General features: G+C 57.3%; 1 protein-coding gene across 1 annotated transcript; it reads right to left on the bottom strand.

The window, feature by feature from the left end:
• Positions 1-173: 173 nt before the first annotated feature.
• On the bottom strand, positions 174-15,026 carry ADAM33 (ADAM metallopeptidase domain 33; the record flags this gene model as incomplete). The annotated part of the gene is given in 23 exon segments (XM_079719070.1): positions 174-278; positions 1,845-2,033; positions 2,035-2,070; positions 2,072-2,111; positions 4,133-4,280; positions 4,356-4,464; positions 4,548-4,625; positions 4,720-4,918; positions 5,002-5,110; positions 5,261-5,456; positions 5,698-5,787; positions 5,900-6,077; positions 6,605-6,747; positions 6,835-6,919; positions 7,003-7,169; positions 7,332-7,403; positions 7,491-7,556; positions 7,800-7,989; positions 8,076-8,152; positions 8,350-8,428; positions 10,181-10,257; positions 12,592-12,671; positions 14,927-15,026. Coding segments are annotated over 23 exon segments (2,613 nt in total).
• Between the last annotated feature and the right edge of the window lie 2,544 nt (positions 15,027-17,570).

Genomic DNA, 17,570 nt, shown 5'->3' with positions numbered 1-17,570 from the left:
TACAAGACACTTAACTATAGACCACTTTGAATTTCCCCAGTCTTTCCACTAATGTCCTTTTTCTGTTCCAGGATCCCATCCAGCATCCCACATTGCACTTAGTCGTCATGTCACCTTAGTTTCTTCCAATCTGTGGTAGTTCCTCAGTCTTTCCTTACAAACTGGGTGCTTCCCTATGTGGCCCTGCACGGTGGGCAGTCCCCCTTCTCGAGGGAAATGCAAGCCGTAATAACTTCTTTCAGTGGCATTAACTTCTCTGTCTCATTGCTACGTCGTCTCTATAAATCAGAATCCCACAGCAAACACAGGAGTGGGCTTTAGCAAACAGTCTCATTCAGCGCCTTCAGCTGGTAGAGTGAAAGCAAGGCCTGAGCCTTGGGGCTGCTTCTCTGCTGCCAGTGGGTGATTGCAAAAATTCCCCAGTTCTTCACACCCTATGAAATACGATTTTGCTGCTCCTCCCTGGAGGGGAGGTGGGGTTTGCCTCCCAATCCCTGGAACCTGGGCTGGCCATGTGACTTGCTTGGGCCAACAGAATGTTATGGAAGTAAAATGTGCCAGTCATGGACTCTCAAGAAGCCTGACAAGCTTCCACATACTCTTCTGCAGGAGGAGGTGAGTGAGGTACTTGCCTCAGGATCACAACTACTGATTTTTCTTTTTGCCTCAGGCTCCAAAAATGCCTTGGTATGGTAACTGATCCTGTCTTTAGTTAAATTTTTGATATTTTGTTCATCGTGGACTTTTGTATTAATTTTGATCTTTAAAAATATTACATTAAAATATTTTTTATCGTGATTACTTTTTGTGCCCAAGGTGAATGCCTCCCTTGTCTCACTCTAATCCTGGTCCTGCTCGCTTAGAACCCTCCCCAGCTGTTATGTGAACAGGCCTGGGCTAGCCAGCTCATCCCCATCACCCTAGCCAACAGCCAGCCAACCCCAGAAGCAGCGACCAGCAGTTGACTGCAAATGTATAAGTGAGCTGAGCTGAGACCAATCGAACCACCAGCTGACTTGCCAATTCACAGAATTGGTTATTGTTTTAAGCTACTAAGTTTTGGGGTGGTCTTGTTATGTAGCAACAGCTAGCTGATAAAGAAGGTCACTCAGCAACTTTTGCATGAAGCAAGGGGAGAGAGTAAATGGCTGCTGAGAGTGTCCAGGGGAGGCAGGAGAGGTGGAGCAAAGGGAACATTTAAGCTAGGCAACACCATCCTATGCCCTGATACATACGGGGCCTGGCTGTCATCTGAGGCTCCACCCACCAGCCACCACCCTTTGTCACCCTCAGGGAGCCCCATGGTGTTGAATTTACAGACAGGAAAGACAGAAGTCCAGGGCAACATGTCTTTCTTCTGACTTCTACTTCGATGTCCTTTCCAAAATGGCTTCCTTTGTCACCTCCCATGGAATGGAGGAGAACCTGATTAATGTTCAAAGTAAGGGGACTGCAGCAGGCCCCATGCTTCTCTGAAACCTCACCTAAGGACTAGGAGTGGGGTGGGGCTGAGGAAGCATCTGAGGGACAAGAGAGGGTAGGAGACGGCAGGAAGGGAGGTCCCAAGGATTTCGTTTGTTTGTTTTGCAGGGGCCAGGCTCCAGGGAAGTGGACTCAGTCTGAAATGTCGGACCCCTGGAGTCCAGGCTTCTGGCCCAGCAGTCACTGCCCTCCAAAGAGCTACGTCCGAATAAAGTGAGTGTAGCAGACACACCTAGGCTGCCTGGACATAGGCCTCTCTGGGTGCCCAGCATGACCCAGCGCCCCCTAGTGACGGGAGGTCAGTGACTACATGACCTTCCCTCCTGGGACTGATGGATTCTCGCTTGAGCTGGAGGGTGTACCCTAGCAGGATCCCACAGCCCTAAGGAATGGGGACAGCACTGAGCAAATTTTGATGAGGCTCCAGGGTCCTGGAGTAGGTGGTGTGGCGGTAACTCAGGGAAGAAATTTCGAAGCTGCCTGAAGGTGCAAGAGGTGTGCTGACTCCCTGGCTCCGCCCCTGGGGGGCGGGGTCCAAGTTCCTGCTGTGGCTGTCAGTAGCCACCTGTCCTTAAGTCTTCTCATCTCAGGAGTCACTTTTCGCCAGAGACAGGATCTTGGCTTTTGGACTCTACCTGCTGAGAATGACGTGGGAGAGGGTCATCCCCTGAGGGCTGGGACCCCAGGCTACAAATCATGCGTCAGGGACCCCCTGTCCTCCCTCAGGGAAAACCAGTGACCCAGGAAGAGCCAGAACTTCTTCCTCCCCTGCCCCAGGGGCCTCCAGCATCTGGCCCCAGACAACAGCTTCTCCACGAGGTCTGTCTCATTTCCATACTATAAGCTCAAAAACCTCAGAGTGGGACTTCCCTGGTGGTCCATTGGCTAAGACTCTGCACTCCCAATGCAGGGGGCCCTGGTTTGCTCCCTGGTTGGGGAACTAGATCCCACAAGCCGCAACTAAGAGTTCGCATGCTGCAACTAAGAGTTCACATGCTGCAAATAAAGATCCCACGTGCCACAACAAAGATCCTGCATGTCGCAACTAAGACCCAATGCAGCCAAATAAATAAATATTAAAAAAAAAACTCAGAGTAAGGGACTGTGAGATGAGGGGCAAGAGGTGGATGGGTGAGCAATGGGAAGTGGAGGGCCCCACCTACCTTGGGGGTACAAGCAGGGCCGTGGGGCACAGGCTTCTCAAGGTGGCTGTTGGGCTCTGGCAGAGTTCTCAAGGTCTGCGGAGCAATAGGTGGGGGGAGAGTGCTGTGAACATAGGTGGCAAGAGTCCCTGATGCAGGGTGGGGCACAGGGGCTCAAGGTGGCTGGGTGCTAAGTGGAGAGGAGGGGGCCCATCTGAAAGGAGGCAGAAGACAAGAGCCTGTCCCTTTCCTTCCCTCCCCATCTCCCACTGTGCCTCACGCACCCAGGGGCCGGGGCTCTGCAGTGGCTGTCAGGCCCAACTCCATTGGGTGAACACTGCCTAGAGGTCCAGGCTCCAGTTGAGACTCATGCTTTCCCAGGGCCTCTGACATTTCCTCTCTCCAGCCCTGATATTTCTCCTAAGCTCTGGAACCACCCCAGCATCCTCCAGACGTTGGCATCACTCAGGTCCCAAAGAGGGGCGGACTTCCTTCCCCAGTGGTACCTGTATTTGTGCTCCTTGTCATTGAGTGGCCCTGCTGCCCTCGGTGACTCCAAGCTATGCTCGGCTGCTCACACCCCATCTCCCAGGGCCTTACCACTTCCTTTGATGTCTCTTTGAAACAGTCTCCTCAATACTTCACCTGGCTGATGACATGCATTTGCTGCTCCCCACCCCGTAAGCCCCCAGTGATGACACACCAATCTCTGACCACCTTGATCCTCTGCTCACAGACCCACAATCAACACTAATTGTGTCAAGGCCCTCAGCTGGTGCCCTGCCCCTGTCTGGGATGCCCTCTTCCTCCATCTCCAGCCCAAACTTTGCCCTCTCCCTCAGCTTGCCCAGAACGCTCCCAAGGCTAGGCTGTGTCAGACGTGGTCATAGGGCTCATGCCTTGCCCAGCGCCCAGTGAAGGGGCAGCCCTAGACTGACCATGCTTGGTATCATGTGACCCTCATCGCAGGTCGTGGAGAACTGGGTTAGGGGCAGGCCCTTGGCACAAGAGCAGCCGGCACCATAGCTGCCCAGCGGTAGCGAAAGGAAAGATGTGCTGGGCCCAGCATTTGGGAACTTGAAGGGGATAACAGCAGAGATTTAGACAGAGGAAATGCCAGAAGGCTGAAAGCTCACGAGAGAGAAGCTGGAGAGGCCTTGAAGGGTACATTGGAGCAGGAATTGCATTATAAGCTGGTGAAAAAACAGGGCAAAGTCAAGGATGAGGCAGCCTCTTGGTGGGAAAAAAGAAGATATGGACAAGAGGTACTGAATCACAGCAGTGGGGGCCAGGGTAGAGGGCCCTGCATGGATCCACGCCTCTGGCTTCACTGGAGGCCACTGGGGCCTCTGCTCAGTTCTTCTTTCCATTGCCTTTGCCTGCCTCTCTGCACCTGGGGGCAAGGCCTGAGGACCCCACCCCAGCTGCCCCAGGTACAGCAGAGCTCTGAGGAGCAGGAACCAAAGGAGTGGGCTCAGGGAACAGGAACCTTAGCCCTCAGTGCCTACCCACTGCACATGGGGTCCCTCCTTGAGCCCCAAAGGCATTGTTGGAGACGGAGTTCCGGGTGCCGGCAGCAGCACCAGGCCAGGCCGGCCCCAGGGAGCAGGGGCAGCAGAAAACTAAGGATCACCGCCAGCGTGAAGGTGTCCTGGTCTGCGGAGGACAGGGTATGGCTGAGTCCTGAGGTGCATCACAGGGGCCCTCCCCACTTGCCCGCCATGGGCGCACTTCCAGGCTGCATAGGACCGCTGTCCACACTACCACCAAACCCTGGCTTGTCACAGGAAGGCGGAGCCCAGCCCAGAGCACAGTGGCAATTACGGTTACTATTGCAAACCTGCAGTGGAAAAGAGAAAAGGAGGGTCCCACGAGATCAGGGACTTCCAAAGTCACCCCCCACACACCTTTCAGGCCACTCACCCCGCGACCATGGCAGGCGGTCAGGCAGAGCTCCAGCTCTCGGAAGGTAGTGTTCTGGCAGCGCCTTTCCTGGCACACCTATGGGCAGTGTGTGCACTGGGCAGTGAGGGGGAGTGATGCTTTGGCCTGCAGGACTCAAGTGGCAGGGAGGGGTTGGGTGGGCAGGGCTCACCATTCTAGGTCCACACTGGGTGCCTGACTCTACCAGGCCCAAATCAGGCAGGTCCAGCTGGGTGCCGGGCAGCACGAGGGCTCCCTTGCAGGTCACCTGGCGGCTGCCTAGAGGTACGGTGGAGTCCACCGGCACCATGTGTGGCGCCAGTGCGCTCTGCTCCCCGCCCTGGCACTGCAGTTTCCCACACTGCGCGTCGCTAGGGACGAAGTGCAGGGTAGTCAAACAGCGTGGAGCTTCTCCACACCCTCTTCCCCAGCTTCCCCTCCCTCCGCTCCCCACCTCTGCGCACAGGGCACGAAGCTGCTGTCGCCCTTCTGGCCGCAGTTCCCATGGGCGTCTCCCGCAGAGTTCACAACCTGGAAACAAGCCTCCGGGGCTGGGCGGGAGCCTGAGGAAGCATGGGCGGGACTGGGCAGGGGGGGCAGCCCAGACCTGAACCACGCCCCTTCTGCCTCAGTTTTCCCCCGCCCACCTCCCCCTAGAGCGTTAAGCTGAGCAGACCGGAGGATGCGGGCGGAGGGCACGCTCTTGGTCTCACCAGGCCCCCAGAGCTGCTGGCACTGATGCTCCAGCGTGGGACACGCGCCGTCCCGGCAGTAGCCGCGGCCTCTGGCGCAGGGCGAGCCGTCCAGTAGATAAATGTCGGGGGGGCAATAGGGGGAGGCGCCCGTGCAGAATTCAGGGAGGTCACAGTCGCCCGCAGACCGGCGGCAAGGCGCACCCGCCGGCTTCAGCTACGCAGGTGACCCGGGTGGAGGGAAGGCGGCGAGGCATAGAGAGAAAACGAACAGTTAGAGATCCACTTCGAGAGCGCCAATCGGACACGAGAGAGCCCTGTGGGGAGGTCCAGGCGAACCCACGCACAGAGCAGAGCCAGAACCCACAAGGGGGACCGGAGGGCGCCGATTAGCCAAGACCAACAGGCCGGCTCCCAAGTGCCCCCAACCCTCACCCCCGAGCCTCCCATACACTCACCAGGCAGTGTGCGCAGCAGTCCCCGTGGGTGCACTGGGCCCCCGCACGCAGCGAGCAGTTGTGGGCATGGCAGCAGGAGTCCGGGCACTCCTGGAGCCGGAAAGGCGAGGAGGGACCAGGTGAGGGTGCAGCGCCCAGACCTCCGGGGAGGGGGCGGGCGGGGACCAGCTTGGTCCCCCGGGGCTGGTCGTGCGGACCCGACCTGGCCGGCGCCGCAGTCGCACTCCTCGCCCTCTTCCACGAAGCCATTCCCGCAGTGCGCCCGGGGCACTAAGAGCCCGGCGTCCGGCGCGTTGGAGAGGCACGCGCCCCCTCCCTTGCTGAAGAAGGCGCGCAGCTGGCGGCGGCTGCAGGCGCTAAACACTCGCGGGAACGGGTGCCTACGGGCGGGGGAGGGCGTCGGGCGTACGGGGACCACCCCCTGCCAACCCCTGCTCGTCACCAATCCCCTCCCCCCCTGCACACAGGTGCTTGGCTACGCAGCCGCCGGATGCGCGAACACCGCCTGAGCAACTGGCGGCTAGAATTCTCTAGAGGCAGAGCCCAGAGAGGGTAAGTAACTCGCGCAAAGTCACACGGCGAGCACGAGGCAGGAGGGTGTGACGCCAAGAGCGGGCAGCCCAGGACCCAAGGTCGAATCCCAACCCAGCGCCGCTCCTCCCGGGGTTGGAGTCACCTCGCAAGGTTGTCCGAAAATAATTTATCATATCATGAGAATCCACTTTGCCTGCGTTCCCTACACTTCAGCCTCATAAACAACCCTCAGGGCAGGCACTACTATCATCATCCCCATTTCACAGAAGAAGAAACTGAGGGATAACCATTTCGCCCAAAGAAATGCAGCTGAGGAAGGCCCGGGTCCCGCGGAGCCTGTCCTGCAGCCCCGCCCCCGCCCCGGCGCGGGTACCGGGTAGCTGCGGCCATCACGCAGCCGCCCTGCTCCACCGCTGCCTCCACGCAGCAGCCGTCGGGGTCGTGGCTGAGGCCGAGGCTGTGGCCTATCTCGTGGGCCATGGTGGCTGCAGCACCAATGGGGAGCTCCGAGTGGTCCTGGGAGGGCGTGGGGACGGTCACTGCGGGCTGCGGAGACCACCCCCCAGCACCTCTCCTCCTCCTCCCGTCCCGGGTGGCGCTCACGGTGCTCACGCCTCCAGAGCTCTCCGCGCGGCACATGCCCTCGACCGGCGCCAGGCCCACGGTGGCGCCCTGGAAGGCGCGGCCCCTGAGGGAGGAGCGCGGCTTGACCGGGCGGGCCAGGAGTCCGGACCGCCCGGCCGGGGCCGCGTAGGGGTCGGAGGTACCCACGTGAGCAGCTGAGCCGAGTCGTGTGGCTGCCGTGCCCACAGTCCCTGGCGCCACTGCAGGAAGGCCCAGAGCGTGGCGTTCGCGTCTGGCGTGACGCGGCTCTGGTCCTTCTCGGTCCACACTTCCAGGCCGGTCAGCGCCACCTGAATGTCCAGAGTCCTGAGAATCTGCGGGCGCGGCGGGGCAGGGCTGAAGCGGGAGGCCGCCGCGGTGCCTGTGCTCCTCCATGGGAGCGCCCCTCTTTCCTCCCCTCCGTTCCCTCTCCCCATCTCCAAGCCTGCCCCTGTCGTGGTCACCCCCAAAAGGGCTCTTCCCCCCGCCGACCCAACCTGATCCACATAGCTGGCGACCTCCAGAAGACGCTGTTTGGTGTGGTTCAAGTTCCGGTGCTGGGTCAAGAACTAGAAAAGCAGCAAGCAATACTGCGTGTGAGGACGGGCTGAGCTCACCCCATCCAGGCCTGCCAACCCCTTTGGGGCTTCTCTCACCAGGGTGTGATCCGCCACTATGTACAGCTCCAGGTACCTCGGGCTCCCCAGGGACTCCCGCCTCTCCTGGGGAGGCGGCAATGGTGACCCTGAGTGGCAGGCTGCTGGGCTTGAGCCCTGACCACCAACCCCAATTCCCAGAAAGCATAAAGTTAACTTTAAAATTTTGCTAGAACTTGTTTCTTCAGCCTCCAAATAAAAATGTCAGGACAGGAGGCCCTGAATTGGGGCTGCACTTTCCTGTCTCTTCTGATTTTAAAGAGCTCTGGATACTGCATTCCTACCCCCACCCCTGCCCGTGCTCCTGACCCTGATCTGGGTGGCACACGAAAGGCTGGCCATGTCCCTTTTGTCCCCTGGGTCCCTGTAGCCACAGGCCCCTTTCCAGCTGAGCAGCTGCTCTGTCCGGAAGATCTTGTGGGTCAAGAAGTCTTTGGAGTCCCCAGCTGGCCAAGGATGCACATAATAGCTGGCATTGCTGCTGAGTGTGATCAGGCCCCTAGGGTGCAAAGGGGTACAGGGGTGGGCAGTAAGGGAACTCTTTCCCTAGCCCCAGGCCCAGCCCCCTCCCCCAGAACTCCTCACCTCATCCCAGAGCAGATGCTGAGGACTACCCAGGAGTCCAGGAAGCCCCTCACACGCCCATGGTAGTGGCAATGATCCTGGAGAGCAAAGGACCCAGCCCCAAATCTCAGCCAGGACTGAAGTGGGAGGGGCAAGAAAGAAAGCATGGTGGGGGACTGGCTCCAGCCTCTCCTTAGGAACAGGAGGAGAATGGGGGAAATGGTGGAGAGGCCCTTGGTGGGTGCATACCCCAGCACTCCTCACCCTGTTCTCAGAGTCCATGCAAGTATCTCACCGTGTGGTTGGGGAACAGCACTACTGGCTGCCCATCTGGGCTGTAGTGGGTTTCTGTGTATCCTGGAGCCAGCAGCCTGCTGGGAGGGGGTGTTGCAGAAATTACTTAATCCAGCCCTGCCTCCTCCAGGATGCCCTCTGGTCTTCCTCCCTGATTGCTAATTGAGTAACTCTATGAGTGAGGCACAGGGCTAGCACTTAGGAAGCAGCCAAAGTGCGTCTTAGGGAAGGGTCAGGAGTGACTGTGCATTGCTCAGCTCAGAAAAATCTTGGGCTAGAATGAACAAGGTGAAGGTCAGGAAGGAGCCTTGGTGATGGCTTAGATGTGGAAATGGGCGTGTGGGAAGCACCAGGGAGGAACAGGAACACGGGAAAGTTTGTGGTTCCCCTGGAGCCTGTGACAGGCAGCTGGATCCACAGGTCAGGGGCATTAGAAAGAGACTGGGCAGAAGGAGAGGAGTCAGGAGACGCTGCCAAGGAGGTGGGACTTGGAGCCAAGGAAGTGTGTGAACTCCCTAGGTGGCCCTGGCTGCTGCCTACCCTTGTTGGGCAACTGGACAACCCTCTAGCCCACCTCCTCCCATTCAGAGTTCCTTCAAATCTTCTCCTCAGGCCCCCAGATCCCACATATCTCCCCACCTGTCCTTCACTGATGCTCACCTCCTGCTTCCAGAGAAAACAGAATCCACACCTGCTCCTGCCCTGCCCCTCTGAGCAGGGATCCTCCTCCCCTCCTTCTCCAGACCCCACTCAAGTAACTGAATTCATCTTCGGGCTCCATCTCATCAGGATCCTTCCCACCAAGATGGATCAACCATAAGTCAATTTCTCTTCTTTAAAGAAAATCCTTCACCCCACCTCACCTTGACCTCTTTAGCCGCAGACTGCCCCCAAACACCTGTGATGCCTGCTTCTCCACTTCCCAGTCTTCCTTCCTCCTCCAGCTTTGCTCCCCCACTCCACCCACACACTCAACCTTAGGAGGGAGGTGATGTGATCACCCTTTTTAACACATGGGGACATTGAACCCCAGAGAAACTATGGTTAGGCATGGCGGAACCTGAGTTCCACCTGAGTTTGTTCCCAGTGCATGGGGGAGAATAAAACATGTGTAGAGTGCTCAGAACAGTGCCTGCGATGAAATAAGCACTTGATAAATGATAGCTGTTGATAACACAATCTAGATGGTTTCACGAACCCACGCTCCATCTTAGACATTCACCTCACCCAGCCCAGCTCTGCCTGCTCATTCACCGGCTCAGAATCTTTGGCTTTGCACCATCCTGGACACTCAGCACCAAAATGGCCTTCTGTGATCTGGCCCTGCTAGGACTCCCCAGATTTGTTTCCCCTTGCTCCCCTCCCTCAGATGGAGACTCCCCAGGCAAGCCAGACAAATTGCCACCCCCTCTTGAATGTGCCTTGACCTATGTAGCCACTGTACCTTTGTCCCTGGCATTCCCGAAGCCTGGAGCACCAGCCCATCTTTGGAATCCATCTTGGATTCTCTTTTGACTCAGCGCACCCTGTGAGCACCCACCAGGTGATGCTCACTCATTCCTGGCAGGAAGCTGACAAGATGTTTCTGGGGCAGGGATGAGAGATGTGCCCCACAGCAGGGCTGACCCAGCCTCAATAGCCCACTTCAGTCTCGAGGGAGCCAGTCATGGGCTAGCATGACTCACCCTGTCACCTGCACCTCCTCCTCTGGGGTTCTCACCCCATCCAGCCTCCATCTGGGGTTCCCATCAGTCTCCGTCTCCAGCACTGAACCCTCCCCAGAGAGAGGGGCTATTCTTGGCTTCCAGCTCTTTCCCCGGCCTGGTACTCACTGATTCTTCTCCAGCTCTAGCAGGAGCTCCTGGCCTTCAGCCTTCAAGGCCACCAGCCCCACTTCTAGCTTCGAGACCTGGGCAAGAAGGAGTGTAGGGCTGAGAGGGCGGGCATCCAGGTCCCCTGCCTGCCAGGAAGCAGGGAGGATGTGGAGCTGACTGGTGAGGGAGTTCATGGGGAGAGCACAGGGGCACGGGGCAGAAGGCCCCCGCTTGCCATTGTGGGTGTGGATGGGTGTGGGGTGAGAACTTGCAAAGATGCTCTCAAACTCAGAATGTTTGTTGTTCTGACAGCAGCCATTTGACAGAGCCTGCTAGGTGCACTCCACATCCTCCCTGGAGAGACAAGTGGTCTCAGAAAGATGCCATGCCTTGCCCAAGGTTACTGGACTCTTCCTCTGGTCTTCCCTCGTCTTTCATGCCCAAAAGGCTTCCTCTAAGCAGGGAGGAGAGTGGGGTCCTGAAGACATTGATGCGGGAGAGTGGGGTAGCCACGGCTCAGGCCTCCTCACAGCCTCTCCTTTCTGTACCTTGCTGTTCCCCACTCCCTGTAGAATTCAGACTTAGTACCTCCACCTCCAATGCTGACTAGCTGCCCACCCCCCAAATTTTCCTACGCCTCTAGCAGGCTCGCCCCACACCTGCTTCACTGAGCCTGTGAGGTAAACACTGACTCACACGCCTTGCCAAGAGAAAAACTCTGGTTTTCTTGGCTAGATGTCAGGAGGGTGGGCCTGGGCCAGCCTGCCCACCTCTCCTTCCCCTACCCTCTTTACCGCTTCCACCCTGTGGGAATACCCCATCTGCCCGCTTTGTCCACTCCCTGGCTGGGAGCCCAGAGCTGGAGCAGGCCAGGAGCCTCCTGGAGAGAAGCTGTGTCTTTGGAATGCTGGCCCCCACTCTTACTGGCCCTTCCCCTTTATCCCACAATGCACTGGCCTGGGCCCCAGGCCAAGAGGCTCAGAGTCTTGTGGAGGGGGCCTTCCTCTGCAGGTGGGGAGCAAATGGTCCCCTCCCCCAGCCAAAGGCCGCCCTAGGCCCCAAGCATGAGCTCATGTGGCCGGAATGCCACTTGTTTTATTGGAGAAAGATTTGCACTGAGGAAAGGAGGCAGCCCAGATGGAAAGCTTCCTCTTGCCCCACCCCCATCCCTCTCTCTGTCCCTCTGCAGCCCCTGCTGTCCTCATTTCTTGCCCTCCTGGTGACCCTGCCCTTCACCATGCACTCCATCTCCAACCTAAAATGTAGGTGTTTCCTGCCTCTGGGACAGGACTCCCTGCCACTCTGTCTGCTGTCCTCATCTTGGCAGGCTTCCCAGGGACAGAAAAATTGAGGAAAGCAAATTCCCTCTGGCACTCCCCTCCTATTTGGTCACAGCCCAGGCCAGGCCCAGAGGGAGGTCCGCAGTCAGGGTGGTCTCAGCATGTGATGTCCCTTCCCCTATGCCGGTGATGAACAATCTCAATCTCAGAGCTCGGGCTGGCACCATGCTGACCACTTGAATGGGGGCCCTGAGGGTCTGGGGGACCCAGTGAGGGCCCTAGGTTGAGAGTTGCTGGGCCTGTGGGGGCCCCCCAGCCTACATGGCAGTGCTCTCCTGCCTTCCTCCTTGCAGGCTTGGACAGTGGATTGTCTTCTCTTTCCTGAAAATTCATGATGAAAAGGGTGCTCTAGGCTTGGGGAACATTGGCCAATGGTTTCTTCTGGGTTAAAGAGCTGTGTGACCTTGGGCAGTTTCTCCAGCCTCTCTGGGCTTCAGTTTGCCCCTCTGTGAAATGGGCATAGAAAGGCTGTTGGTCTCCATGCAGCACAGCTGTGTGGCACATACAGATGGGGGCAAGGTTATTCTGAAAGTGTGTGACGGATGGCTGTTGGGAGGAGACTGGGACAGAGCATCCAGAAGAAGCCAAACAGGGGGGGCTTGCATTTGGGGGCACTAGGAGAGAGTGACTACTGGGCAGAAGTGGCATGAGCCAGTGAGACAAGTTTCAGGCCCCTAAATGGCAGTGTCCTGGAGAGGACAGCAATGCATCCACAGGGTCACATGTTCTGGTAAACTTTGCAAAAGGAAGATATTTTGGTGTTTTCTTAAAGAGGTCCTTGAAAAGCTTCTGGCCCCACTTCTGCCTGATGGGGTGGAGGTGGCCTGAATAACACTGGGAAGAGATGGTTAGGGAGGAGGTGGGGGAGAGGAAACTGGAAAATGACTTCCATGTGTGCAGCCTCTCTCCGTCTAGATGTCTCCCACCTGCCCCTGTCAAACCTTCGGGGAGGGGCCTGAAGGACTCTGGGGATCTAGGGACCCCAGCGAAACTGCCACGCTGATTTGGCCCCTGCCAAATCTTTGGGGAGGGGCAAAGGGGCTGAGAGACCCTGGGCCTTTGCAGAGTAAGGGATGACCCAGCACTGACCGGCTGCTCCAGGGTGACCATGTGCCGGGGTCGTCCATCCAGAACCCAGTGCAGGATGACTGGCTCTCCAGGGGTGTTTCCTGGGGAGAGGACAGAGCGCAGGGTGAGGGGAACCTGAGGGACACAGGGAAATTGGAGACAACAGAGGGATAGAGTTAGAGGATGTCAGCAGGCAGGAACAGGAGACTCCATCTTCAATACTCAAAAGTTCAGCCTGGAGAAGGGTGGTCACCCATGGGGCATCCTTGGAACTGAGGAGCCACCAGGGAGGTGGCAGAAGAGAGACAGAGGAGCCTGGGAAGAACTGCTCAGCTGGGCACTTGGGAGACCCACTGACCTTGGGAGGGGGGAATTGGGGTCAAAGATCACAAGGAAGAGACCAAGGCCCCTAATACAGAGGGGAAAGGAAATGGGAGGCAGCTTCGGGTATTTTTAGACTGGGCAGCAGATGCTTTTAGGGTGAGAGATCAGTGAAGACAGGACGCCTGTGTCTCCCCCACCATCTGAGAAAAACAACAGCAAGATGTTGCCCAAAGCCCCCTCTGGGGACTTCATGCTGGGGGCAGGGCTTCCAGGGACACTGGCCCAGAGCCCCCTCCTCGTGTCTTCAAGAGTGGGGGGGGGGTTTGTTTGGGAGACAGAGCCTGAGTGCTCCCAGGATGGGAATGCTTAAGGGGGGCTCCAGGAGGAATACCAGAGCGAAGCATGACTCAGAAAGCGCCTGGAATGCTCCCAGCACCCCCCGCCCCAGCCAAGTGGGCCCCGGAAACTCTCACCACACCCGCCCTGCAGGAATCAGACCTCAGGCTGCCCAGAGCCTACAGGCAGCCTTCCCTCCATCCCCGGGGAAGCCCAGGTCCCAGAACTGACAGCTCCCCAACACCCGCCCAGCCCTGGCCCCAGTCCTGCCCAGGCTGAGATGGCTGCCTATGGAAGTGGCTCAACTCCTGCCAGGCCACACCGACTCCTTTCTCCTTCTCCATCTCCTCCTGCAGACCCCATCATCAAAGACCTGGAATAGCAGCCACTCCAGGAAGTCCCCTTCTCCCAAGAAGCCCTCCTTGATTGGATCAGCAGCTTCCATCAGGTAGATGGGGGGTGGGGGTGGGGAGGTGCAGGGCCTTGGAATTGAGGCTGAAGGGCCAGTGTAGCGAGGGGTCTGAGTGCGGGGTTGGGGTGGGGGCAGTCTCAGGCCAGAGAGGACTTAACTCGGTGTGGAGCACCAGGTCCAGCTGGCCCTGGGTTTCCCAGGGTGGAGAGGGGAACGTGTGCCTGTGTGCATGTGTGAGTGTGGGTTCTCCTCCTGGCCCTGTGCACACACATTGGCCATTGGCATCTTGACGGGGGCAAGGAGGCAGAGATGGAGCTGTGGCGACTAGGTGGATGGGAGTGGAAACTGAGGAGCCAGTGTGGTGTTGGGGAGCATAGAGTCCCTCTCCATTCCTCCCAGGGGTCCCTTCATCCTCCCCTGACCCCAGGCTGAAGAGGAGGGAGCAGCGGAATGCCTGGGGACCATCCCCAAAGGCATGAGGGCTGTTGTCCCTCCCCGTCCACGTCCCAGAACAGGGCAGGACACTATCCCTGTTGCCACCCGCCCCCCCACCCCCGCACAGTGCTCTGGAACCCACTGTCCCCAGGCTGCCCAGCCCTTCCTGCCCGCCTTGTCAGGCACTTGATGTACAGGACTCCGCCAGTCCTCCCACCCTTTGGGAGAGGTTTTCATCAGCCCCATCTCACAGAGAGTTTATAGAGGTCAAACTGAGAAGAGACAGAGCTGCAGTCTTCCCCCAGGGCCCTGCTAAACACACACCTTCTGTTCGAAGCCGTTTCTATCTAACCAAACAAGGCAACAATATAAACAATATACACACTGCCCCAAGGCCCGGGGATGAGGGGATGAACATGGAATGATGCATGAGTGTGGAGGCCACAGCTAGTCCCTTAGTGTGAGGGCGCAACAGGGACTCCAGGGCACCGGTGGTCTGGGGCTTCCTGGAGGATGGAGGCCCACTGAACCCTAGGAGATGAAGGTGCAGGAACCTTCATACTGGCGGATGGGGCCACAGCAGAGAATCCAGAGGGGTTTGGGGGTGCTGAGCGGCTGCTTGAAGGGAAGGGGTCCTGCCACTCTGCTTCGCCATTGGCACAGGGTATCTGGGCACAGTGTGCAAGTCTGGGCCCTGAGGCCAGCACAACTGCAGTTGAGAGTCCCTGGACAATTCCCACAGAAACTCTCCCAAACCCTCCCCATGCCCTGTCCTCCTGGCCCGCGCGATCCCCGGGGATTTCCGACCCTCCATCCCAGATAGCGACCTCGCGGCGCACTCCCACTCACCTTGAAACGCCTCAGCCCCCCACACCGGCCACGGTAGTCGCAGTAGCAGCAGCAGAGCCAACGCCGGCGACCCTCGAGCTCTCCGATATCCCGGGCGCATAGCTGTGAGCGCCTAGCATCTGAGCTGCGGCTCCCAGCTCTCGGCTCCGCCCCGGCTGGATCGCGGCCCACCCACGCCCTCTGCAGCCGGCCCGCCGCCTCCCGACCCTCCCGCACCCCGCTCCTGGCCCGCAACCCCCTCCACGCGCGACCCCGCACGGAGCCCCGCCTGCCCGCGCCACCATCTCAGCCCATCAGTCCTGACCCCGGCCGGCGTGTGCCCTCGGGGGTCGGGACCACCCTCCCGCGTCTAGGGGCAAGAGCTCCGCGGGGCAGGAGACCCTCCCGAGCCAACCCGCCGCATAGGTCTCAGAGGGCCCCCTATTCGTGGGGGTGGGAAGTGGAGATGGGGCGGGGACCCTCGGGAAGGGCCTTTGAGGACCAGAGCGGGGAGGCGGGGACAGTGCTAGGGGGCCACCTGTTGCTGCTCCGGTCTGCCCAGGAAGCGCCCCCCTCCATGGTCTCCTGGATCGGACCTTTGTCCTCTCCTTGACACCAGTCACGCCCAGAGTCGCCCGGGTGAGAGACTGGCGGGCCCTAGGAGAAGGGAGGCCCGGGCGACTGCGACAGGCAGGTGCGGCCACGGCCCCAAGTTAGTCTCTGTTCCGCGGTGGCCACCAGCGCCTGCGCCCGAGATGCGCGGGTCGGTCGGGAGGACGAGCGGAGGCCGCGGTCCTGCGGGCTCCCAGCCCGGCAAAGGCGAGGCGGTGGAACAGGCGGGCGGACGGAAAGGGGTGGGGGGCAACCATTTGTCCCTGGTGGTGGCCGGGGGTGGGGGTGGGGCGAGGAATGGCACAAAGCCATAGACTCTCACAGGTGCGGGAGACTTTTGGCTTTTGTTTCTTGTTTTAAAAAGTTTGTGTACTGAGTAGTAAATTCGGATAGCGAATAGCAAGTATTCCGATAGCGAGGGATGTTAAATTTAAGCAAATCTGTTTGTTTATGAGAATTCAAAATGCGCCAGTTCAGTTAGTAAGAGTTGCAGTGGGGAAGGTAACCTATGTTGGCCTGATTCAAACATCAAAAAGTAAGGTGGGTCTTCCCTGGTGGCGCAGTGGTTGAGGGTCCGTCTGCCGATGCAGGGCACACGGGTTCGTGCCCCGGTCCGGGAAGATCCCACATGCCGCGGAGCGGCTGGGCCCGTGAGCCATGGCCGCTGAGCCTGCATGTCCGGAGCCTGTGCTCCACAACGGGAGAGGCCACAACAGTGAGAGGCCCGCGTACGGCAAAAAAAAAAAAAAAAAAAAAGTATGATGAGAGGTATAGGGAACATGCCATCCTCTCAGACCACTCCCCTCCAACCAGAAGCTATTATAAGCTCCTTGTATAGGCTTTTAGATTAGTTTATGCATGTCCACGACAATACAAACACTTTTTTCCCTCTTTTTAACATTTTTCTGTACCTTGATTTTTTTCACTTAATACCCTTGGAGATCCTTCCTATCAGTGGTCTCCTTAACACTATTCTTTTTCTTTTTCTTTCTTGTTTTGGCCTTGCCATGCAGCATACGGGATCTTAGTTCCCCTGACCAGGGATTGAACCTGTGCCCCCTGCAGTGGAAGTGCAGAGTCTTAACAACTGGACCACCAGGGAAGTCCACATTAACACTATTATTATTTTTTTTATATATTTTTTTAATATTTATTTATTTGGTTGCACTGGGTCTTAGTTGCAGCAGGTGGGCTCCTTAGTTGTGGCATGCGAACTCCCAGTTGCAGCATGTGTGTGGGATCTAGTTCCCTGACCAGGGATCGAACCTGGGCCCCTGCATTGGGAGCACAGAGCCTTATCCACTGTGCCACCAGGGAAGTCCCAACACTATTCTTATGCTTATTACTATTATTCTACTATGATTACTTTGGATTTTAAAATTACAATAAAATGCACCTACTTTAAGTGTACAATTAGATGAGTTTTGAAAATTTTATACACCTATGTAATCACCACCACAATCTAGACAGAACCTTTCCATCACCCCCAAATAGTTCCCCTGTGCCCCTTCCCAGTCAATCTCTTCCACTCCTAACCCCAGGCAACCACTGATATACTTTCTGTCTATAGATAAGATTTGCCTGTTCTGGAACTTCATACAAGTAGAATCATAAAACATGTACTCTTTTGTGTCTGGTTTCCTTCCCTCTTTGTTTTTGAGATTCATTTGCATTGTTTCATGTAGCAGTAATTTGCTCTTTTGTAGTGCTGAGTATGTTCCATGGTAAGGGGGAAGCATGGTTTCTCTATTCTCCAGCTAGACATTTGGGTTCTTTTCCAGTTTGGGCTCTTCTAAATATGGCTTCTACAAATTGCTGTGTAAATCTGTATGAACATGTTTTCATTTCTCATCTGTAAATACCTAGAAGTAGAATTGCTAGGTCATACAGTAAAGGGCATGTTTAATTTTTTAAAGAAACTATTTTCCAAAGTGTCTGTACCATTCTACATTCCCACTAGCAATGTGTCAGAGTTCTCCATATTCTCACCAACATTTTAGTGTTATCAATCTTTTATTTTTATTTACTTATTTATTTATTTGGCTGCATTGGG

Source organism: Hyperoodon ampullatus, assembly GCF_949752795.1.
Source record: "Hyperoodon ampullatus genome assembly, chromosome: 14".
Classification (NCBI taxonomy): Eukaryota; Metazoa; Chordata; class Mammalia; order Artiodactyla; family Ziphiidae; genus Hyperoodon; species Hyperoodon ampullatus.
Note: the sequence above shows the minus strand (reverse complement) of the source record. Positions and strands in the feature narration are given on the sequence as shown.